Below are 25,890 nucleotides of genomic sequence, written 5' to 3' on the forward strand. Positions count from 1 at the left end.
ATTACCGTTTCACTACCTGATTATTCTGACTCTCTCCCCCTCTCTTTTACTGTGTACACACTCTAATTTAAGTCAGTTATTTAAGTGTATTTTATGGGAACACCAGTAAAAACTAACACTTTTAAACTGGTAGAATCAAGAAACAGAACACCAATGAGGTTGAGATTTTATTTGAATATCAAGAAAGTCATGATGCATTGACATTTTAATACCCAAGATTCGTAATAACTGTATAATGCTACTTTCATTCAGATAATTAGAATTTTTTTGCTCTCATTCAGCCAATATGTTCTTGTCAAAACAACTAAGGGCTTCTTGTTCAACAAATTGTAAATCAGCCACTTTTTTCATTTTTTATTTGTCCCAAAAGAAGACAACATGTTGCAAAGCAAGGATATTACTGTATATTCAGTAGTTAACAGTGGCCTCAACAAATTTCACAAAAATGCTTCATGACAATCAACAAACATTAGAAAAAAGTTGGACTGCATTAACATGGTCATAAAACAAATAACTAGTCAAAGGTTATTTCACCCAAAAATTCTGTCAAAAGATTTTTTTTTAAAGGTACACAGGTTTGGCACAATACAAGTAAATGGTGATATAATTTTTCTTTTTGGGTAAACTATTCCTTTAAGAACAAGTAAGAACAAACATTACAACAATAATTCTGTAAAAATATCCATATAATAATTTCATTATGCAATACATCCTGGGAACTCACAAACCCTTGACAAATCAGCAGCATTGCTCAATAATAAACTGTTCGGGCAAGTTTAAAGGGAATTTTGTGTTTTAGAAGTTGAAGTGATTCACATTTCTTAATCTGCAACTCAAAAATCACATATGCTGGATAAAACATAATTCCCTTTTTATTTTACGGTGCATGCACACATGAAAACTCTCTCTCAGTCGTCTTCTCGTGCTTCTTTTTTTCCAGCTTCGGAGCCAAAGGCACATCAAAGATTACTTTCCAAGTGACACTTCAGGCCATCAGTATAGAGAAAGTGATTAATGCAGATTAGTTGTTCAGCAAACGCAGCTCAACAAGATTTTTCCCGTAATCAACTGGCCCTTACAGCAAAGCAATTACTGAAAGACTCTGAGCCCTAAAATCACAGACCCCAATCATATTTAAGTTCTGAGACACTGCATATGTATGGGAAGCACAGGCTATCAAGCTTTTGTTTGGTGAAATGTCTGTATGTGTGTGGCTTTGTGAGAGTGACAGGCTGAAAATGGCCATCAGTGATCCCCCTGCAGTGTCAAGCATCTTCTGTGTCTCTCTCACACACATACACACACTCTTGACTTCACTGTCAGCTGTGCTATAGTGACATTTTTAACGCTCTATCAACTTCAGGCTAATGTTGCCAGAGGAGGTAGGGAAAGAGTATGGAGAATTTCCTTTGACTTTGTGAGAGGCTTGAATGAGAAACACAGCCAATCTTTTAGCATGTGTTTGACTTTGGTGTAAAGGACACGTCTGGAAAACATCCTAGCGATAGGAAGGACTTTATCTCACTAAAAGAAAAAGCTGCAGTGCTTTTGCAGTACTAAAATGGCTTGTAGGTAGGTTTAAATTCACTAAATTTCATCTGTCTGACGATTTTACATTCCGAAAGTGCTCTTTATTTACACCCTAAAATTTGCTATAATGTCACTAATGCTACTGTGAGTATAATTGTAATTTTTTCCTTGATGACGTATCTATACATAAAAAAAAAGCATTTTTACCAAATATTTTGTAAATATTCAGTCCTTCTCCACTGACCAGTTCATAAGACATAAATATACATATGCATGTTTGAAGGATGTCAAACGTAGGTAAACATATATGCTAGCTATTTTTTTAATCTGATTAACAAAATATTCAGATTCATATATTTACATGCTTATATTTTCCTGTTGCTAGGATTATTGCAGGTCTAGACCAATGAATCCAATCAAATTAAAATTGTATTTAGCTTGAGCTCAGTCAGATCTTTTGAGGTGTTTATATGAAGGCTTTTCAGTCTGATTGAGGCATCAGTATGATTACTAATGGATTATTTGGTAGCATTTAATATAGATGATAAAATCTCAAAATAAAAGACAAAGTTACTTCAGTTGACAAAGTCTATCAATAAAATTGTCAGTTAACCAAGATTTGAACCAAGTTTACTTAAAAGTTTACTTAAGTTTTTTTAAAAATGAAATTTGACATATTTTACATGTTCATTATTTTACATATTGTAATAGGCTCTTTTTTCAGTGTGAAACACAAAATATCTTTGAAGTATATTAAAATAATCCAGTAATAATCTAAATTAAAACTCCTAAAAACACATACACTAAAATCACTTTTCTCTCTCTCTCTCTTTCCCCCTTCAATTGTTATATAAGGCTGTTCTTATTGAATGACATACAGTTTTTGAAATGTCTGGGATCACAAAATTAACCATGGATAATGGGAGCAGGGTGGCATCAATTTTAGGGCCTTCGAGTGAAAATGTTCAAGAACCACATCTTAAAAGCAATAAACATTCATGTTTATTCATTTGTAGGACTGCTGATTAATTTTGAGTGGTGCAATAAAAATGTCCCCCTGGGAAATCACTATTAGATCTTCCCCACAAAGACATTACCAATATTATTGAGACAATACAATACCGCTGAGAATAAAAATGTGATTTCCAGATTATATTCTAAGGTTAAATGACTGGTTTTGGGACATTTTGACTTTTTTCATCAATTGGGTAGTGTTTCTTACTCTGAATTTTGTTTCATAAACTCCTGTACTAGCATATTGAGAGATCGTGTTGAAGAATATATATTAACTGAAGATAACTAATTCATACTCTGCACTCTGTATCTTCATTTTTCTCTTTCATCCTTACAGCTTTGTCTCCGTGTCTATCGCTCTGTTCTCTTATTCACCCTCTTTTCTTTGTCCTCTTAATGGAATGAAGGTTGGCAGTCTGCTACAGGCCTTGAGCTAATGGAGAGAGAGAGGAGAAATTTTGCCATGTTTATGAAAATAGCCCTTAGGACAGTCCACATGGGCACAAAAACACAGGCAGACTTGTGTATGAGTGCTGTTATTGTACATTCATTTTCCCTCACCAAAATCTAATGCAGCTGATACTAATCATGATGCTAATTGAACCTAGCTTTGCCTTACAAACTAAAACTGTGGTGTGACAAAATCAGAGGAAGTCAAAAGACATTTGATGCTTAATTTACAGATTTGTGTTGTAATTTTAGACCAATGCAATTTATGGTGTAAAAAAAATCAGATTCAATTGATGATGATTAAGGACCTCTAGGCAGCTGAATTTCTGTGATGTTGATTGCAGATATGCTAATATATTAGCTACTATTTTAGTAGTTTGATAGTAGGTTCTAAAGAATGCAGAATAAAGACAGACTACCTTCCCCAATCAATACAAAAAAAAACAAAACAAAAAAAACACTTGACTGGGTCGATATAAATCCTTTTTATAGCAATTATTTTATTTTACTTTTTTAAATATATTTAAAAGGTCTAGTGCGGTGGTTCTCAACCTTCATGAATTCAAGTCATCCTGATAATTATGGATACTAGTGACAATATATCAAATAACTGAATAAAATAAGAAGTTTCAAAAACTGAATATTCTTCTGCTTTAACGAAATCAGTGAATCAATGAATTTAATCAATCAATGAATTTACACAATTTTTCCAGTTTGTGGTTATGCAAACAGCAGTTTCTCAGTTATTTCTGAAGGATAAAATATTTTAGAGCTTGAAATAAGTTGAAAGATCTATACTTGTTATAGAAAATAATTTTTCACTCTTTTAAAATATCAATATATGCAGGTTTTTCAAGAATGTTTTAACCCTTATTCCTTAATAAAAAAAAAATAATAATAATTTGAGGGAACAAATTATTTTAACAAATTAAAATAATAAATATGATGTCGGGGTTTTAGCTATTTTAATGCTGGTTTTGTCATATTTTTAATGTACAGTATATTTATTAATATAAATACCATATTCTGACCCCAGCTTGAAAACAACTGTTCTAGTAGCTTCAGTGCAGTTGCATTTTTTTGTTAGCTTGTGGTTTAGCTAATTACTTTTTGAAAAGAGCAGCTTGACTATAGCCTGAATAGCAGTTTAAATTGGAGATGACTTAACTTTAAAGCTTCAGTTTCAAATTAGAGTCTACTGAGCCCTGATCATAGTCTGCTGCAGTCCCAATGGGAGTAACCTCATCTAATCGGTTCTTATTTGCATAAAGCATTGCCAAAAGTGGCTGTCACTCATTTTGCAGGGAAATTGTCAACTGTCTTTAAAAATGAATGATTTTGTCACTGTAAATCGCTGTATAAGCTTGAATGCCCCTGAAGTGTTAGCTTTTATCGTTTGTATTACGTAGCATCTGGTGTTAGACTGGCATGGATTCATTTGGTTCTGATTCTATGTAGTTTCTGCACTGTAAGATTGCGTGTTCTGGTTTGTGGTGCCCTTGTGAATGTATATGTGGTTAAACACTGGACAGAGAGAGAGGGAGGGAGAGAGTCATAAAGAATGAATGATGTCAGAAGGGTGAGACGCTTCCGGCACTTTCTGCATGAGAGAACAGCCGCCTTGCTGTCATGCTGGCCGCCCTCTCTCTCTCTCTCTCTCCCCCAAACACACACACACACACACACACACACACACACACACTGACCTGTTCCTCAATATGCTAAATGTGCATGGTGATGATAAGAATGTGATTTTTCTATCCCGTCTGGTTTAATGTTGTATTTCTCTTGGTATTAACAGATTAATGTTGCTCTGTTTCTTTATTGGTTATTCATTCAACATATGTTTGAAAGCCTTCTAATAATACCAAAGAAAATCCCTCTGTATACTGAGAAATGCCCTTAAAGTGATTACAGCGGAAATAATCATGATTTATAGTGCTCAGACTATGGTAATCTGTGTATATGTGTGTCTGAAGCATGGGAACTGTAGTGATAGAGAGTATTATTTAAATGAAACAAAATGATCCGTATTGCACACTTTAATTATTTACTACAGATTTAGATGCATTACAATACAATATAATCTGACTTTATAAAACCCTGAGAAGCAATTTATTTTTTGCCGAGGAAGGATCAGACAAAAAGACGCTGAGCTACAGGTGAAGACATGGGAATTCAATAAGTTGAGGTGGGAGTGTTATTTTAAAATGTCTTCCAATACCAGATGATGTTTGTTTATTAAAATGTGCTAAGTTTAACTCGTCAAGATCCAGTGGTGGTAGTATTATGTATATATTTTTTTAAAGAACAAGATTCACTTTTGCGAAGAAGTACACTTTTGCTTACTTTTAAAGAGCACTTTTTACCAAAATAATATACTTAAAAACAATACACTACTTAAGTGTGAATTGAATGGTCCTGATTTTGGACACCTAACTGCATGCTAATTGCATAATTTCAATTAAATGAAAATGTATTAGAACACATGTAGCTGAAGTTTAGTTTACCCTTTTAAGTAGGACTTTAGTATATATTTATTAAATTACATAATTACTTCTGTTGTTTTGAAATATGGTTAAAATGTCCTGTGAAACGTACTGACAAGCATTTATGGCAAACTAAAGGATTCAATTTTAATGTCATTTCTATTGATTTGTATGTCATTAAATGTTTGTTAAGTTGCAGTTTAATATACGTATTACCTTCAAATGTATTGAATAACACATTACAGTTAAAATGATAGTTAAGTACTTTACATATACTTTTACTTTTTATACTTATTTAAATCAAGACAAACGATTATTGAAACATTGAAACAAAAATAAATATTAATGAAAAACTACATTTTAATCTACATTATTACAAATAATTATTACATTCTTAAAAGTGTACTTAAGTGTGGAAAACAGTCCTCTCTTTACACATAAATAGTTAAATCATTAGCAGCTAAGAAATAGTCTGGTGTTAAGGGAACCTCTAGTAACTGCTCAGAGCTATAATCTTTAATGACACTCATAATGTTTTGGGCCTCTTCTCATCATCTGCTGTTCATAGTGTCTAGACTTCGTAAACCCACTCCAGTGATTTCACAGCAGATGTTTACTATGGTTTGGAGGCTGTCCCTGTTCTTGATTGTGTGAGATGTGATGCAGCAGACAAAGGAGGAGCACAGATTACTCTCAATATAAGAGCTGTAGAGAGGTTCGATGGCTTAATGGAGCATGCAGCATACGCGTGCACACACACATTCACAAGAAGAGAATGAGGCCCTTACCTAAGCCAGGAAAAAAGCAAAACATGCAAGACATGTAAACAGTCCAAATGCTGTTAAATTAACTACCCTATTACATTCAATAAATGTTTAGTTGAAAGTCAGTAAATGGTTTCCTACTGAGCGTTAAGTAATATTGCTTTATTTAAACACAATCAATCAAACAAACATATAAATGATTAATTACGGACAATTTTTTAAAAATACAATTTTTGAATTTGATGTGTTCTAGTTTTGTTCAATTTTCTCAAAATAAAGAGGTACTTTTACTTTTTTTTCCTGACCAGACCAAGTGTCACCTTACCTTCTGGTGAATGTACATGTTTAAAGCCTCAGCAACAAGCAGGGCAGCAGTTGACCTATCCATTCACTCTGAAAGCCATGTTATCACATGGCTTTCATAAAATGAATGCTTACAACATAATGGAAACTATTCTATTTCTATCCTGCTCCCTCTGTGTAGGTCTTAGATGAATACAATAATCTGTATATAAAGGCATAAAGTGAGACAGAAAAACAAGTGCACAAAATCAAGAGCCATCTAGGTGTAGATTGGGTGGCAGCTGTGTTTAGTTGCTGAAATGGAGGCACAAACAGGAGAAAAAGAACAATGGCAGTGTTTACACGCAATGAGGCTGAGAAAGATAAAGTTCTTTGTGAGCGGGAAAGAATGGAAGGGATATTATGAATGACCAATGGAGATGCTGTAATGGATTTTGTGTGCTGTTGTTTATTCCTAAATGCATTTGCATGCATGCTATACACGCAAACACACACTCAGAGGAAGGAGAGAAAGAAATGGCAGTCATCAAAATGTGGAACTGCAAGAGGACCCGACTGTTGCCATATCATATCCATATCTGTGTGTGTGTCACCATATGTTGCTATCAATCTTCGATGGACCTTTGATGGAAACTGACATATTAACTGTCTTAGTTAATTAAGCATGAAGACAAGAGTAGAGCAATTATTGAATATGACAGGTAACAAATAGCCCAGTATAAACAGGCACAATGCCAAGCTATATATATGCATTTCATTATTATTTATTTGTTTCTGGCATATCTTGTTGTGGTCCATTTTGTGTTGTATTGTTGAAGGGCCTGATGTGTTATGTTTTTTTTGTTGTTTATTTGTTTTCTCCACAATGCTTCCTCTACAATCAGGAGGTGGAGGTTTGTATGATTGTGCATTTGTTTTTCCATTGAAACAGAGTCTTTCTAATCTGCCTGTTTGTTTGACAGGAAATTCTTCCAAGTTTACATTATTTGTCCTTAATACTGCTGTAGTTGCATGATAATATTATAATGCAGTCTGCATTGAGTGTAATTGCTTGTAAGTAAGCATAAATACGAGAAAGCAATGTTAAAAAAACGCAAAACTGATTACTTCATGTACTGTAACATACAGAAGCTCAGAAAAATTAAACAAAGACTGCTGATCAACTCTTCTGTTTATCAAATTTTGTTTTCTGTTTTAGGAAGCAGGAACATGGAGCCCAGGAAAACCATTCGATCAAGGTAGGGCTGTCATTTTTTTCAAGTTTTTGGTCTTAAAACACTCTTGCATGCACAACTTCTTTTTTAACAACACTGATTACGCAGCCCAAGTTGCCATTGCTAGTTTATAAAGCCTCGTGCAAACTCTTGGCTGTTTCTAAGCAGTTATTGGAGTAATAAGATTCTGTATGTGTGTGTGTGTGTGTGTGTGTGTGTGTAGAGATATTTGTGATGACCTGCATATGCCCACCCAGCAGGCACACAATGTGGATAAATTTCGGTTGCGATGTCGGGTGACAAAAAAATTCAATGTCAATTCAATGTTTAATGTCAATGATAATTTGATGTCCAATACCAATATCAGCTGACATTGATGTTTGTTGTTTTTAGGTTGTGTAACCAAAATATTAACATTAAGTCAATGTCAAACTGGCATCAAATACTGACGTCAACTTTTTTTTATTCTCAACAAAAATGCAACGTCTGTCTGATGTCATTACCAACGTCAACCTGACTTTATTGACAAAATTTGTTGACTCCTTTAGCAGTAAACATCAGTGTTGGGGGTAATGCATTACAAGTAATCCGAGTTATGTAATCAGATTACTTTTTTAAAGTAACTAGTAAAGTAAAGCATTACTTGTTTAATTTAGAAGGAAATATTACTTTTTCAAATAAGTAACGGCAGTTACTTTGTTCCCCATGTCTTGACTGACAGCTCTCGTGTTGCCATATTAAGAGAAATCAGGAGTAAGTGCAGAGGCATTGTGTGCACTGTGTGAACATGATGTTTCTGTAGTTCTAGACTAAATAAGAATATGTATTTACTCATCTCACCTGCACAAAAACAGATGCAGTATTCTTCAAAATGAATAAAAACTACTTTGCTACTGACCTTCAACGATCCAATTCAACCATACTAAACAATGACACGTTTGTGTTTTTTTAATTTTTGTAACTGCTGAATAGTGTTGAACTTTCTTCTCCTGCGTCATATTCTTTATGCAATTTGTTTGAGCTGCACCCTCTACTGTACAAACATGAATTTATATTTCCTTCAGCCGGAGGCGTATTCATTTCACTTTTATTGTGGCAATACATTTACATTTGTAAAAGAATAACTTTTTATGTTACATACAAACAAGCAAGCCCTGCAAAGATTTAAAAAGTAACTCAAAAGTAACATTACTTTCCATAAAAAGTAACTAAGTAACGTAATTAGTTACTTTCTTAGAGAGTAATACAATATTGTAATCATGCATTACTTTTAAAAGTAACTTTCCCCAACACTGGTAAACATGCATAAAATCCTTAATACAAGATACATTTACTATACTTCAGAAGGAACGCACAAAAGATTTTAAAACTTGTTTTAATTGATTTTGTTGTAATACAGTTCATGTCTTACTGCACTAGCTTTTTTTTTTTTTTCAAAACTTTTTCTTTCAAAGATACTTTCTCTGAAAACTAGTCATAGCATCTAATGCAGCACTGCTTCACCAGTAAATTTATTTAAAGGGGACCTATTATGCAAAATTCACTTTTACATGATGTTTGAACATAAATGTGTGTTGTACACAATCAACCTATAATGCTAAAAAAATCAACCCAATTCTTTTTTTTTTTTTAAATCCCCTTAAATCATAAGCAGTGTCACAGAACATGCCTTTTGCAGAATCTGTAAAATGTGAAGTCACTTTGTACAGGCCCCATCCACGACTGTTGATGGTTACTGCCGTATTAGCATAGATCCCACCCTATGCAATCTGCAAGTTTATCTTCATGCTAGAGCATTTAAAAGCCACATTCTAGTAAGAAATGTCTTCTTATTAAAGTTATAGAAGTTATTCAGTCAAGAGCAGTGAGTGATTTTCTGTTTTTATTTTGTTGTTTGGGTCATTACCAGCATAAACCGCAGTATAGGTACTGTATATTACGCTGCTACACTTAATACACAGATATGTTCACAGACATACAGTTGGTGATTATTTATGCAAATTACATGTGTTTCTGACACATCCTTGTGTGTATTTGACAGTTTAAGTGCAATAGTACATGAAAGAGAACATTTCAGTACTCACATACTCAGAAAACTGTATATCAGAAGTTTAAATTATGGCTATAAAATGCATGCAAATAAGTTTCAGTGCTATAGACATGATGATCAAAACTAAGCAGATGTTTTGTTTTGGCAGAGTATCCGAGGCATGAGCTGTATTCTGGAAAAGGGGGCAGGGAACAGCAGCTCGTTTGCATTTAAAGATACATGCGCGAAAATTTGCATGAAAATCCTAATTGCACAAATTCCATTTGTGAAATTTCACAAAGCAATGGTGACCACACCAATACGATAACTTAATCATAGTCATGCAGTTATAGAAATTTAATCAACATCCTGAAATCTGTCAAACAATAACAACAAAGGATTGTGGTACCATATACTTCACGTACAGGATTTGGGTTTATAGACAGTAAGAACATAATAAGCCAACATTAGGGACTTTCCCAAGGATTAGATGGGTAAAGGAACTTGGAATTCTATTTGTAACAGAAGTAGCAGAAGATTTGCCGTACTGATAAAAATGTTTTTTTATTTTTATTATTTTTTTTTTTATTGTTATAGCCTATTCATTTTATGAGGTCATTGGAAATGGAAAGATCTGAATCTCTGCTCCTTTGAGCCATAGCATCTTGTCGGTTATCAGTGTTGAGTGGATGTTAATCAGGCATATATGAGAACTCAGCTGTTGTGCTAATTCACAGTCACATGCTGTGGCCTAATACCCGTATCATCACGCTACATGCATCTGAGAAAATGAGAAAACTGCTTTTTAAGACTCTCTATCACATCAAGCTCTCAGTGTGCAGTAAATCTTACGAGATTATGCGTATTCGAAAGTCATTAGAATCCCATTGAATATTCATCACGAGTTTGATATTTATGCAAATCACTATTGATAGAGCATTGAGCGAGTCAAAAAGAGCAAGTAGAGCCGTTTAAAATTGATTCTAATCACACTCAAAGATGATGATGCACAAATCAATCACAAATTTTGTCACACACACGCACACACCAGGACAATGGACTCGGAGGGTGCTGAGGAGATTGGGATTGGATAAGCCCTAAAGCCTGTGCAGGATTTGACTAAGGCTCTTACCATGTGAGGTCAGAGAGCATTCAAAGTGTGGCTGTGTGTGTGTGTGTGTACTTTGATAAGGGGAAGGTAAAGGATGAGTGTGTTATATTGTCTTTCTTCCTCTGTGCATGTGCATGAGCCTCTTAGGACTATAAAAGCACTTAATGGCATTAGGACTCTGTTATTCTTTCTTTCTTTCTCTCTCTTCTTCTCTATTCATCCTTCTCACTTACTTTTCGTCACAGAGCATTAGCTACTGCCATATTTCAGGCTATAACAGAAATAGAATCCTCATTTACGCACACACAATCAGACAGATCATAGCATATATATGACTGCAGCTGTATGTGTCTTTCATGTATTTTTGTTGAAATGTGCACCTGAGAAACATAATTCTTGGAATTAAGTGTTTTTTAGTAAAGGAGTTTACATTTGGTATTCAGTTGGTGAATTCACTAAACCCTTCATCTTCAAAACTAAAATGAAGTCATTTACAATGAAACCTGAGAGGTTTCTGGCCCTCCATTGAAAGTCCACGGCAAAATAATAAAAAAATTGACACTTCAAAAAGTTAAATCGTAAAAGTAATCCATATGAATTGAACGGTTTAACATTGATCAGTGCACATACTTACTGCAGAGCACATCAGATATGGTAAACAGAAGCCCAACCATACTTGATTTGAACACAAGTGGACGTTTTTGCGGAAGCTGAAATGTGTTTGCATCACACGAGTACAAAACTCATTGGTTCTTGTGTCATAAGCAAGTATGTTTGTGCTTCTGTTTACCATATTTGATGTGCTTTATACAGTATATGTGTTGATCAGTGATTATATGTGAAATTTTTATCTTCAAAAGACTTATGACTTATCCTATTATGACGTATTAATGAACATTTTGTAGCGTCAGTTTTAATTGTAAAGTACTTTCAATGAAGGGACAGAAATCGCTTTTGGATTTCATCAAAAACATCTTTATTAGTGTTTTGTAGATCGACAAAAGTCTTATGGGTTTGGAATGACATGAGAATAATTGAAGTAATTGATGTATCATTTTTGGGTAAATTAATCCAGTTGTCAAGGGGGTCACAAACCGAATGAGAAGCGCAGCAGTGTGCCATGGCATGACATGTCTATAAAATTCAAACACATTCATTTCTATGAGTGTACGCACACTCAGTGACTGTCTGCGGCATTCAGCTATGACTCAGGACTCCCATCGCACCATGCCACAGAGCGCCACTTACATTGTTTTCCATTAAATTACATAATATTTCTCCAAAATTATTGTTAATGTACATAATAACTTCATTCCAGGCTGGAAGATCAGGTACTGTGCATTTTTTTTAGCAAAATGTTTGTCTTTCTGTGGCTTGAATAAAGTTTGTATGCTTCATATAGACTAGAGAGCTATAATAATATACAGATCACATTTTTTCTTTCCGTTTGCTTTGTTTTTTAAACACCAAGCTTCAAACTTATCGATGCCACTTTGTTCATTCTTAATTGCCTATTTGGGGATTAGATAAACAGTTTTGAACCGTCTCTGCCCCCCCCCCCCCCCCCCCCCCCCCCCCCCCCCCCCCCCCCCCCCCCCCCCCCCCCCCCCCCACCCCCTCCTTGTGTCCGGTGGGAGACACCTGTGAGATGACCTAGTTGAGACATGCCACAGCGCTTCATGTCCGGTGTGCAGCATTGTATTTAGATTAGTCTTATTATAGAGTTTGGCAATTTAATTTCCAGTAAATCTGGTGCTAAAACAACACAGACTGTGTGCAGTAAACAACACAATCAGTGTGCACAGTTCATTCTCGTTGAGTTCCCACCATGTGAACTAAATATAACAGTATTCACATATTCAGTATTTGCTGTGTGTTCATCTGTTTTCATTGTTTGTATACATAGGCTATACAAGTTTATTTTATATGCGTTTCAGCTCTGGACCCTGCCAAAGATCCGTGCCTCAAGATAAAATGTGGCCGCCATAAAGTGTGTGTTGCTGAAGATTACCAAACACCCACCTGTGTTAGTCAACGTAGAATGAGGTAAACTTCCTCCACTCTATCTGACTCAGAATTTCTGCTTATCACTTAAACATTAGTAAAAACAGCATACAGGTGTGGCCAAACTTGCTGCTTTGAATCTATGCATGACATCTTGGTTTACAAACATTTTGGAGACAGCTATGTCTCGGTCGTACATCATGGGTCAGTGATCTAGAACACTTCACAAAACACACAGGAATGGTTGAAAACAAAACACTGAGTTGAAAGCAGTGTGTCCAGAACTAATTTATACTGAATACCACTGGAGAAGTCTGAAAACAGCAGTTTGAGTAAAACATTGAATGCCTTTAGAGGCTTTGGAACTCTCCAGTGGCTGTGCTACCAAATATTAAATTAACAGCTGGTCCAGTTTTCAGTTTGTAATAATTCAATATTTTCTCCAAGCCAAGTCCCCTGCAAACTAAACAAATACATATGTGGATACCAAAAGATATTTGTGCTAATATTGTGCTAATATTTATTGATTTTGTTATGGAGTGTAAATAGATAAACATTTTCACTAACATTTTTGGATATTTTTTAACATTGATTTAACATGGTAATTTTCCTGCACATGTTTGATGTTAAGTATGGCGAAAAAGTTTTTGAGAGGAAACAAGGGCTGTTCTATGTTCTTACCCAGTCAACCTATACTGGAACTAACTGGGCATACTTGCCTGCCAAATCTGGGAAATGAGTTCTTCTGAGAGATACAGAGAAAGAGCGTGTGTTTGTGAACGAGGTGAAAATAAGGCGCACACTGACCTGGATTTTGCAAGCTAGAGTTGTCAACAGTGATTGTTGTTATGAAACTAATCAGGTGGTGAATTGGGGGTGATAGTATGTGTTCCTGTTTTTTTTTTTAATGGCCCAGTAAGACACAAACAAAGAGGGATATTGAAGAGAAGTATAGAAGAAGAGAAGTATAAATAACAGAAATAAGGGGGGGGGGGGGACAACTGATGGCACGCAATGCAAAAAGCGGTCACAAGTATGTTATACAGGGTTGTGAACATGAGGAAAAAAAATATCAAATGCAGCTTATCATATAAATGTGTATAGTTAAACATTAAAATAAAATGTGTTTCAACCTTTTAAAGAAAGAAAACGCTTTATATAATGTCAAAAGTGATGTTAGATCATTGGTTCTCAACTTTTTTTCTTTTTTTTTGACTCCAAGACCCTCTATGGTCCAGAATAATATTCAAAGCAAAGGTCTAAAAAACACACTTTGAAAATTACTTATGAATTTTTTTAAAATTTAAATAATTTTAAGTCATCTTGAGGCCCTCTAGTTGGCCTCGGCCCCCTAGTTAACAATACCATCTGTGTTAAAGTGAATTTTTTTAAAATTTAAATAATTTTAAGTCATCTTGAGGCCCTCTAGTTGGCCCCAAACCCCGTGAGACCCTCCGTTCATCTTCGGAACACAGTTTAAGATATTTTAGATTTAGTCCGAGAGCTTTCTGTCCCTCCATTGAGAATGTATGTACGGTATACTGTCCACGTCCAGAAAGGTAATAAAAACATCTTCAAAGTAGTCCATGTGACATCAGAGGGTCCGTTAGAATTTTTTGAAGCATCGAAAATACATTTTGGTCCAAAAAATATCAAAAAACTACGTCTTTATTCAGCATTGACTTCTCTCCCGGGTCTGTTATGAGCGCATTCACAGCACATCCGATTCGCGAACGAATCACTCCATGTAACCGGATCTTCTTGAACCAGTTCACCAAATCGAGACTGAATCGTTTGAAACGGTTCGCGTCAACAATAAGCAGTAATCCACAAATGACTTAAGCTGTTAACTTTTTTAACATGGCTGACACTCCCTCTGAGTTCAAATAAACCAATATCCCGGAGTAATTCATTTACTCAAACAGTACACTGACTGAACCGAGCCAGATAACGAACGAAACATTGACTCGTTCTCGAGTCAAGAACCGTTTCTGTCGGACGCGTGCGATTCGAGAACCGAGGAGCTGATGATACTGCGCATGCGTGATTCAGACTGACACACAGCCGAACTGGTTCTTCTGGTGATTGATTCTGAACTGATTCTGTGCTAATGTTATGAGGCGCGGGTAAACCGAAGGCTTGAATCAAGGGCAATCATCGCCAATGAAGTCATTACGTCGAGCGCAAAAGAACTGGGGGAACCGTTTTCGGCAACCGGTTTATTGAATCAAAACTGTCCGAAAGAACCGGTTCGCGGAGAAGAACAGAACTTCCCATCACTACTAGTGATCCGAAAACCGATGCAACCGGTTCTTGACTCGAGAACGAGTCAATGTTTCGTTCGTTATCTGGCTCGGTTCAGTCAGTGTATCTGTTTGAGTAAATTAATTACTCCGGGATATTGGTTTATTTGAACTCAGAGGGAGTGTCAGCCATGTTAAAAAAGTTAACAGCTTAAGTCATTTGTGGATTAATGCTTATTGTTGACGCGAACCGTTTCAAACGATTCAGTTCGATTTGGTGAACTGGTTCAAGAAGATCCGGTTACATCGAGTGATTCGTTCGCGAACCGGATGTGAAGTGAACGCGCTCATAACAGACCCGCGAGAGAAGTCAATGCTGAATAAAGTCGTAGTTTTTGATATTTTTGGACCAAAATGTATTTTCGATGCTTCAAAAAATTCTAACGGACCCTCTGATGTCTCATGGACTACTTTGAAGATGTTTTTATTACCTTTCTGGACGTGGACAGTATACCGTACATACATTCTCAATGGAGGGACAGAAAGCTCTCGGACTAAATCTAAAATATCTTATACTGTGTTCCGAAGATGAACGGAGGTCTCACGGGTTTGGAACGACATGAGGGTCATTAATGACATAATTTTGATTTTTGGGTGAACTATCCCTAGTTGGCCTCGGCCCCCTAGTTAACAATACCATCTTTGGAAGAGCTTAGACACATCAAAGTACGCTATAAAAGCATTTTTAGTGCTCAATCAAAAATTGTTCTTAAATCAAACTGTGTAATGAATCAAACTGCATGAATTAATTTTGGATTGGCAAATATTGCTTTGGATTCTAATTGAAAAGTGAATTGAAAATCAATTTGTCAACCTTACATCCCCTCATCCTTAAAAAAACCCATGAACAAAACTTTGCAAGGGAAAATAAATATGAAGATGCTGACTTAAAATGAAAATAAATATGATGTTGACCAGAATGACCAAACTTTATGTGAAACAAAGAGAAATTTTAAACCCAAAATTACCAGTTTTCTTATTCATCCTGTCATGTTAATAATGTTGTATGTTGTTGGTTCATAATATAAATAAATTTAGATTGATTGGGTCACCGGATGAATCAAAACCAGTGCAGGACAAGTGGTTCTTGTAGAACAAGTGTTTCATCATAGGAAGAGGACAGATCAAAATTGGCAGCATTTCTGAAGATCAATATTGCTTAGTTCTATTTGTGTTAAAAGTGCAATCTCTCTCTGTGTGTGCAGTTTTAAGGACATGAATATGAACTCACCACTGCTGAAATGCAAAAGATGTCCAGTTGTGCACCCTTCACCTGTTTGTGGAACAGATGGACACACTTACTCCACCAAGGTAATACATACACTACCTGCTTGTGAGAACTGCCACTGTGTGTGTGTGTTTCTATGTGTGTATACTGTGTATAATTGCATTTCATAAAGCTGTGTCACAGAGTTATTCAACCAAGAGATTAATCCTCGATTGACAATGTACTTTACTTATCTAATCTCAGTTTTGTGTGTGTGTGTGTCAACCAAGAGATTAATCCTCGATTGAATATTTGATTTACAATGTACTTTACTTATCTAATCTCAGCTTGCATCTCTGGGAAGCAGATTTCTGTGAAGTGTCCAGGACAGTGTCCCTGCCCTTCAGGAAATCCAGCAGAGAAGAGAGGTACACACTTTGATGCAGTTGACCCACAAGGACTTGCACACAAACACTGCCTTTGTTTTGAAAGGAATATGTGCACTACATATTGTACCATATAAACTAAACATGCATCATCCATTATGAATGTGATAAACATATAGGTCAATGAAAATAAGTGTGTCCACAATAAAGAAAATGAAAATGCTTTAAAATTCTACTTTAAATCAAATGTGAAATATACTTGATATTCATGGTGGTTTCAAATGGTTTAAAAATCCATTTATTCAATCAATTCATATTCAATTCAATAATATTAATAAATTTTTAGGAACATTTTTAAATTTCAGGTGATGTAACCAAGTAATCTTTTTCCCCCCATCTTCCAGAATTTTTTCACATCCTAAAATATACACCATGCGGTCAGTAAGGTACATAAATATTTTTTTAATAAATAGTAAAAATAAATTATAGTAAAAATAGTTAGTATTAAATCCTATTCTTTTGAACATTCTATTCATCAGAACACCTGAATAAATGTTTCATTTATTCAATTCATTCATTCATTCATTTAACAAATATCACAAATTATTCATTTATAAACACTATGTTTTTAAGGACTCAAACCACACAATATTTTACAACCTAAGCAAAGCTTGCCTTGTCATAAAAAAGTAAATTTTTTTAGACAGTCTTAACAGACAGTCAACAGAGTCTGATATCATTTCATGTTTGTTTGTTTGTTTTTTCATGAAATAATGTTGGAAAATTATGCTAAAATCTGTTTGTTTGTTTTTTATACTAGGACAGCTGTGTCATTTCTACATTTTACACTATTGCCCCAAAATTTAAAAAAAATCTAAATATTTAATCTTATAAATTTAAAACATGCTTAATCATCTTTATTAAAAATAAGTCTATTAAAAAAAAAAAAACAAGAATGAAAGATTACAAAATCACAGTTCTGTTGTATACTGCATATTTTGGCAAATTTAGTAGGTATTCTGTGTACACAAAATTTTCTTGCCCATATGTACTGTATATTGTGTACACTGCACACAATATGAAGTACATATATTATAGTAGTATGGCAATATGCTATTATGAATGTTTTCTTTCTCCCTTAAGCCCTCATAAACGGTAATGATGAATATCTCATGTCATTACTTGATGAACCAACAAATTATTCTATATCTGAAACCAATCTTTCATCTCTGTAGCTGTGGGAAGGGATATGTACCCTTTAGGGTGGGTACTTGGCAAGTTTTCATCTGCAACGAGAACAGCAAAGAGATTTCAATACACCAAACTAGTCTTATTTTGTGTAGAATCTCAAAGCTACTGAATCCCTTAGGAACTTATTAAATGTTTGCTGTTCCAGATTGGTAGAGTCAGTGTGTGTATGTACGTGTGAGAAAGGCAGTGCGGTAATGTTTGTTTTCATCATTATCCCAATGAACATAAGTCCTGTCTTCAACTGCTTGGCTTCAGGTCTATAGAGGAAATTCACTCACATTCACCATCAAAAGATTGACAGTGGCAACTTAGAGCTGAAAGCAATGCAAACCAAACTTAAGATCATGGAAATGAAGTCACAATAGATTTCTGAAGGGATGAGAAGCATGAATATTGTTTTTTCCAGTTGCCAAATATCAGCAAGATCAAAGCTTTTCATATAGACACTACCGTTCAAAAGTTTGAGGTCAGTATTCCTTTTATTAGTATTAAAGTTAGCCATTTATTGGAAGTTTTCCTCTTTTATCATATTGCTATTGCATACTTTAATAAAAGCAGTAAGCCACTAAAGGCTGTGCATTACGGTGATTTTACTATGTTTAAAAGACTTTGTGCCATTCATCAGAATACCTCTAACTTGCTGTAAAGTCACTGTAACAAATTGCTTCTTTCTACTTTAATCTGTTTCTCGTGTTAATTGTGTATTCACAAGGGTTTATATTTGTCTGTTGAGTTTTTATTTGTCATCTTGTTTTTAGCCATCAAGAGACATTAAACCATATTGACTGTTTTCCCAGACTTAATTATCTAGAGCTAATTAAAGAACAAGCTAAAAACATGCCATTATTATACTGTATATATGCAACACCAACTGATTTTCAGAAAAAAAAAAAACTGATACAAAATGTCAAAGAAAACACAGCCCGATGTCTCTGCTGAATTTTAGAAACATTTCATGATTGCACATAAGAACTGAAAAAGAACAAATCCAAAATTAGAGAACATGAATATAAGCCCTCGCAGCTGCTTCTGAATGCAAAGCTCCGACCCTTCCTTCCTTCCAGTACTGCATCTTATCAACAATCAGCACAGATGTATGATGCATTAGCTACAAGAATTCAATCAGTTACGCTCATTAATTACTTCGAACAAAACTAGATTTATCAAATGCCCCAAACCATCCCCAAACAATATACACAGACTGTTAAATCTAATGAACATATCATAACAAAACACATTGGATGCAGAAAATACAATCAAGTAAATAGGAAATTATTTATACATTGGATAAGTACAAATTTCCCCAGAAGGCACAGTTATTGCTGATGTTATCCAGTATTGTGGGTTTTATAGCCTGGAGCGTCACCAGGCAGGATGTACTTGCTACAGGACAATAATAGCAGGGATTGCTCTCCTTACCCTGAGGGTTAACTGGACTTAAGTACCTTCCTTAAAGGCACAAAGATGAGCTGTTAGGTGAACATAGTCGCTCTCCACTTCATTATAAAAACAGCAATGAGCCTGGGTATTTTATTTATTCCTAAACACTTATCAAGTTTAGCTGTTATCAGTAAAGCTAGAATAGTGTATACTTGAAAGTCAATAAAGCCCAACAATGACTGCACACTTTTTCAGCAGCCTTGGAAATTTTCCCATTCATTTAAATAGATTAAATGCTTGGTATTCCACAGGCATCTTTTTTTTTCTTTCTTTTTTTTTTTTTTTAAAGACTCTTTACTAAAGAGTTATAAGCCTTGAGTCAAATCAGCAAGCTCAAAGATGAATCACATTTCTTTTGATTCATAGCTAAACAGCATATGAAATACAAAAAAGGGTACAAAACTGCCTGCTTAAATTCTACTCAAGCCATGAAGCAATGCAAATGACTAAAACAGGTCAGAAATGATGGTAAAATATACTTCTAAAAAATATACCTCTAAAAGTTTGGAAATGCCCTTGGCATTTTGGACATTATCAGAATTTTATTAAACAAAAGAACACAGAATAAACAAGACTATTTATTTACAGTCTAAAACACCTCTAAACTATGTTTTATTTGGTCTGTTGTGTACTAACCTTTATTGGCAATCAATCAGTGAAGCTATAAAGGTGCGCTGAACCAATAACCCTTTAAAAAAGAAACCTGGGCCAAGTTAAATGCTATAGCAGGCTTCACAGCTGCCAAAGGGGCATGACTGACTGTGACATGTATTGCCATTATTATGCAATCAAAGACTCTGGTTTGAGAGCACTATACATTTATAGATAATTAAATATTAAGTCACTGTGATAATCATAAAAAAATACTCATTCCTTTTTCAGGATGCTGTATAATATGCTATAATGTAAAATCCAAATAAGCTTTACAGATCATTATTGGAAAGGGCTTGAAAAATGATTTTTCATGCTTGCTCAATGATTGGTAAGTATTTAATCTTTGTTTTCTTTTGCATATCTGTATTGGAAAGTGTTTAAACTATGTTTTCCATGCTTGCTCAATGAACCATAAATAACTTAGGACAGTAGAGAAACCTTTCTACTGACTGTGAAAAACACCAGAAGAATGTCCTGATCACATTGTGTGAACAGGTCATAGTCCTGAGGCAGGGAGGCATGAAGACGGCAGATGTGGCCAAAACAATAAACTGCAATGTCCGTGATGTAAGACACCTAAGACAGTGCAATGAAGACAGAAAGACAGCTGATCATCCTTGCAGTAGCAAAAAACTAGCAAATCTGGTGCAGTAAATAAGGATGAGATGCACTGTTGTACTTAAATCAGCTGCTGGCTACGGATGCTCACTGTCACTTTTGATTTTGACTGATTTTGTTTCAGGGACTCATTCCATTTCTGTTTGTCAAATGTCTATTCAGAATAGTAATATATGTATAGATTATAAGGTTGTATAAATTTAAAACCTACATTTAGTGCAGTGATTCTAAACCAGGGAACCTCAGCAAACTTCCAAGGCCTAAATGACTTATTTAAATGAATATATTATTAAAATAATCAAATTGTAACCTATTTTAAAATGCTAAAAATCACATAAAATAAAGATGTTAACTCAAATCATATTTCTTTTCTTCTTCTTAATAACTGTTGTATTTATTGTAGAACATACAGATCATGAATCTTCTGTAATCACAAAATGCATTATGAATTAATGTAATGCAGTATATCTGTACTTGTTCTAGTACAAATATGCATGACTCAATTAAGTCTTCCAAAATACGGCAGTGGGTGGTCAGTACATAGCTTCTTTGGCAAAATTCCCATTTCCATGTTAATAGAAAGTATTCTGATTGGTGAAGTTTTTTTTTTCAAGATTATGGTTAGGGTAATCTTTCACTGGAAATTCTTAAAAATGAAATTGCATTGATAAGTGACTGTTATAGGAGCACATATCATTGCTTAACCTCACAGCCCCTAAACATTATTCCAAAAAAAGATTTCTCTTTGATAAAAAAAAGAATGAGATTTTTACTTTTGAACCTGTACTGCTGTGTCCAATTTATCTATCAGATGTTCTGTGTGTTTTTCTATGTAGAATGTGGTAATGCAGAGATGATTGAAGTGGTCAGCAGATTACGAGAGTGGATCACAGTTCTTCATGAGAGTGGCAATCCCAGCAAGAAATACAAGTTCCAGAAGCCAGAAAAGAGTGAGCAAATGCACACACACACACACACACACACACACATCACACATCTGAACTGCTAATATTAGTGCTAACCTAATAACCATGATAATGAAATCAATGTCAAATTAAAGGTATTTCTGCGACCTCTCTGTCTTTGTAGAGGTCGACATGAGCAAGGTGCCCCTCTGTAAGGACTCTCTAGGCTGGATGTTCTCCAGACTGGACACAAACTTTGACCTTCAGCTCGACCAATCAGAGCTGTCCAGCCTGAGCTCAGAGAAGAGTGATGTGTGCACTAAAGCCTTCCTCAGGTCATGTGACCCAGACAGAGACAGGCTTGTTTCCAGCCAGGAGTGGTGTTCTTGCTTTCAGAGATATCAAGGTAAACTTCATCCCAATTCATAATTGTTTCTCAGGCTGACATCGGTAAAAATAAATCTGCATGGCGCTTCAATAATAAAATTCATGCGTTCAGATGAAGATAAATTCATGGTGGAGGTGTGAGTTTGCGATCCTCACGTGGTCAGTTACATTACATGGATAATTAATAAATTCATATTGAATTAATAGGAAAATGGTTTTCTGTGTTAAATTTTATCTCAAAATGAGGGATGTCTTTTTTTTTAAATGTGAAAATTAGCATAAACAAATTAATGCATTCTCTAATTAACATAAGGTAAACATTTGACTCAGCTACCTAATTAACATAAGGTAAACATTTGACTCAGCTACTTGCTTTATATGTTTAATGTATATATATGTATTTTAAAGTTATAAATATTTCAGCAGTCAATGCCATAATTTACCAATAAGAATTAAGTATTTTAGAGTATATAGCTTATTAAATAAGATTAACATTAGTTATTTTTGTGAACACTATTTTTACATAAAATTTAGAATTAATTGATCTTCTTAATGTTAATTTATAAATATACAATTGTTCATACACATGTAGGATAGGTTCATAATGCAAGTTATGTATTGTTTATTCATAAAATTAATAAATAATGTTAAAATACTAATTTTATCATTTAGAACCTTATTGTGAAAGTGTTATCGTACACTGTACAAAGCATGTACAGCCTGGTGTGTAAGTTCATCTGAGAAAGAAAATTATGACTGTTAGAACAGAAAGACATTCTAGAAATAATGCAGCATTCTGGGATAATCTAGTTCTGAGATATTTATATACTAAATGACAGAATGCCTGCAGTTAAAATCTCTCTACCAGAGGAATAATGGTAGAGGTATCTTTCTCACTGCGGATCTGAAATCAATGTGTTTCAGAGGCTCCCTGCCAGTCAGAGATCACCATCATCCACAAACAGCAAGCTGGGAAGAAATTACTGGGTAAGTTCATTCTCTTGTGTTTTTTGATTATACATGTTATTTTCTCATGGACAAAGTGGTCCTTGTTTGTAATGCAGGATCATGTTAAATGGAGATATCCTTGTCCCAGTTCCAAAATCTGCCAGCAGCCATCTTAAATCTCAGTAAATCCATCTTAATCTAAGTACAATTCTTTTAAAACCACACACTTGTTCAAATGTTTGGGGTCAGTAAGACTTTTTTTAATGAAATGTATACTTTTATTCAGCAAGGATGCATTAAATTGATCATAAGTGACTGTAAAAATAATTTTAACATAAATAACAATTTTAAATAAATTCTGTTCTTTCAAACTTCATATATTCTGAATAGAATTCTAAAAAAAAGAAATGCATTTCCATTGATAAGAAATGTGAATGCTTGAAACATAAAAAAAATATATATATATATATATATATATATATATATATATATATATATATATATATATATATATATATATATATATATATATATATATATATATACATTTTTTTTAAACACACAAGGTGTTTGACTTGACTGGAGCTTCCAGTGCAGAAGAAAGTATGGACATATGTGCACATGATAGTGCAGACATGCATAGGAATAACACAGAAGAGATGGAATATAACACAATATAAGAAAAATTAAATGCACTATATACAGAAATAGAAGTATAGAAAAAATCTTTAAATGAATGTACAGATGTTATTTACAAGTGTGCAGTTTACAAATGTTCAAATTTCAGATTCTATGTCAGTTATACTGGACCGTGTATTCGTATGAAAGTTTGAAATGTTCAAGCTGAATATAGCCTGTGGGAAAAAACTGTTCTTGTGCCTGGCTGTTCTGGTGGTTGGTGCTCTGTAGCACCGAACAGAAGGCACGGTTGGAAGATAGATTGGGCTCGGTGTGAGGGGTCCCGACAATCCTCTTAGCATTGAACATTCTGCTGAAATAGTGATTACATGCATCACTATAAAAAAAAAAAATTGTATCGTTGTCATTTACACCCGACTATTTTACACAAACTAATATACATTATTGACGCACAAAATGCAGTAACATTCTAATGACTTGCAATGTTACCAGTATTTTTCCTCAGCATTTTACACCGCATTAGAAAGCACCACCATTTAATAACCATCTCAATGTCATCACAACCTAAACACAGTTCCAGTACAACCAAGGTGTCAAACAGAGGGAAGCCAACATTAATTCTATTAAAGCTAGAAATCACTAAGAGTTTCTTTCCCTCTCTCTGAAGGTCGTGTGTTTAATTTGAGCAGGGGAATGAGAGGAGGGGAAATTGGACATGAAAAGAAGGATATTTTTAACTGCTGTTTCTCCCCTGAGTGGAACGCACAGTGACGGCTCTATGCCTTCTGGCACTGAATTATAAAAAGACAAAAAAAGATAGAAAGATAAAAAAAAAGCTTGACTATGGTGATTCTGTAGAAAGAATCTGTGAGGTTGGAATGCAATGAATGTGTGTGAGAGACACACAGAGAGAGAGAGCAAGCTCTCGGAGGTGACAGTTATGTTCTTTGACATTGAATATATCATCTCCCTATCTGTGTGAGTGTGGCTGTGAGACACACTCGGTGGCTGTGTATAATCTTGCCTGTGATGTAATGTTTCCTGACATTAGGACTGACGCTAATGTGTGTGTGTAGGTCCGTACATCCCCTCCTGTGATGAGGATGGCTTCTTTAGGCCTCACCAGTGTCATGGCAGCAGTGGTCAGTGCTGGTGTGTGGACCGCTATGGAAATGAGATCGCTGGGTCTCATACCCATGGCCCTGCTGACTGTGGTAAGAGGAGGTGCATCTGACTTTTGGAAAAAAAAGTCAAATAAATATTGCTTTTAATCTGTACAATGTAGGGATTCAATGACTTCTAGGCTGATGTGATAACTGATCATTTTACATTTCATATTTTAATCCTTCCAGTTGGAACGGCTAGTTAATTAGCTAATAAATTATAAAGTTCACACAAAATAGATCTCAATTAAAAACAAAATATCATACAATCTGGAATTTACAATACAAGTAGTGTATATTTAAAGTACTTCAGGCATTTTGACCATCAGACTATAGCAAGAATTTATGAAATAATCACTTCAATTAGTTATTGTGTCCAATAAAGAGTTGTGCCACATCTCACTGTTTTTAACACAACACATTTTTTAAGTGGTGTTCATGGGGTGAGATGCTGGGAAAAAAAAGAAGAAAAAAAAAACAGGAGATGTGGCACAACAGCCAAAGAATATGAAATGGGGAAAAAAAGTGTCTTGTGTGAAAGTGCTCTTTGAATAAAATGAGCCCAAACACAGTGCATGATGCTTAAAATTAATCTACAATACACAGTGTATAAAACCAATTTTTGATGAATGAGTCTGGAGGGGTCTTGTGTGCACATTCCATGAAAGTTCAAATATACTGTAACAAATTATTGGTTAAATTATTATTAAACCATTTGACATTAGTACTATACTACCAATTCAAAAGTTTGGGCTTAGTAAGATTTTTAAGATGTTTATGAATGAAGTCTCTTATGCTCACCATCCAGTAAAACCATAATATTGTGAAATATTATTACTATTTAAAATAAGTTTAATTAAAATTGTAATGATTTTTTTTTTTTTTCCTGTGATGATAAATCTGAGTTTTGCAGCCATTACTCAATGTCACATGATCCTTCAGAAATCATTCTAATTTGTGACCCTGCACCACAAAACCAGTCATAAGTAGCATGGTATACTGTATTTGTAGCAATAGCCAACAATACATTGTATCTGTCAAAATTATCCATTTTTTATTTTATGCCAAAAAAGATTAGGAC

The 25,890-nt window shown here is 34.7% G+C and overlaps 1 protein-coding gene across 2 annotated transcripts in view; it reads left to right on the plus strand.

Moving 5' to 3' along the window:
• The window catches only part of LOC109045314 (testican-3-like), a 29,218-nt gene that overhangs the window by 1,771 nt on the left and 1,557 nt on the right, over positions 1 to 25,890 (plus strand). Inside the window, exons 2-10 of one of the 2 annotated variants that reach the window (XM_042716136.1) lie at positions 7,435 to 7,443; positions 7,749 to 7,788; positions 12,842 to 12,950; positions 16,417 to 16,577; positions 16,766 to 16,846; positions 21,604 to 21,717; positions 21,857 to 22,078; positions 22,984 to 23,046; positions 24,723 to 24,860. In XM_042716136.1, the coding sequence (XP_042572070.1) occupies positions 7,435 to 7,443; positions 7,749 to 7,788; positions 12,842 to 12,950; positions 16,417 to 16,577; positions 16,766 to 16,846; positions 21,604 to 21,717; positions 21,857 to 22,078; positions 22,984 to 23,046; positions 24,723 to 24,860 (937 nt within the window). The remainder of the gene's footprint in view (positions 1 to 7,434; positions 7,444 to 7,748; positions 7,789 to 12,841; positions 12,951 to 16,416; positions 16,578 to 16,765; positions 16,847 to 21,603; positions 21,718 to 21,856; positions 22,079 to 22,983; positions 23,047 to 24,722; positions 24,861 to 25,890) is intronic. The other variant, XM_042716135.1, reaches the window with a different exon arrangement.

This window comes from Cyprinus carpio, chromosome B1 (genome assembly GCF_018340385.1).
Source record: "Cyprinus carpio isolate SPL01 chromosome B1, ASM1834038v1, whole genome shotgun sequence".
Taxonomy (NCBI): domain Eukaryota; kingdom Metazoa; phylum Chordata; class Actinopteri; order Cypriniformes; family Cyprinidae; genus Cyprinus; species Cyprinus carpio.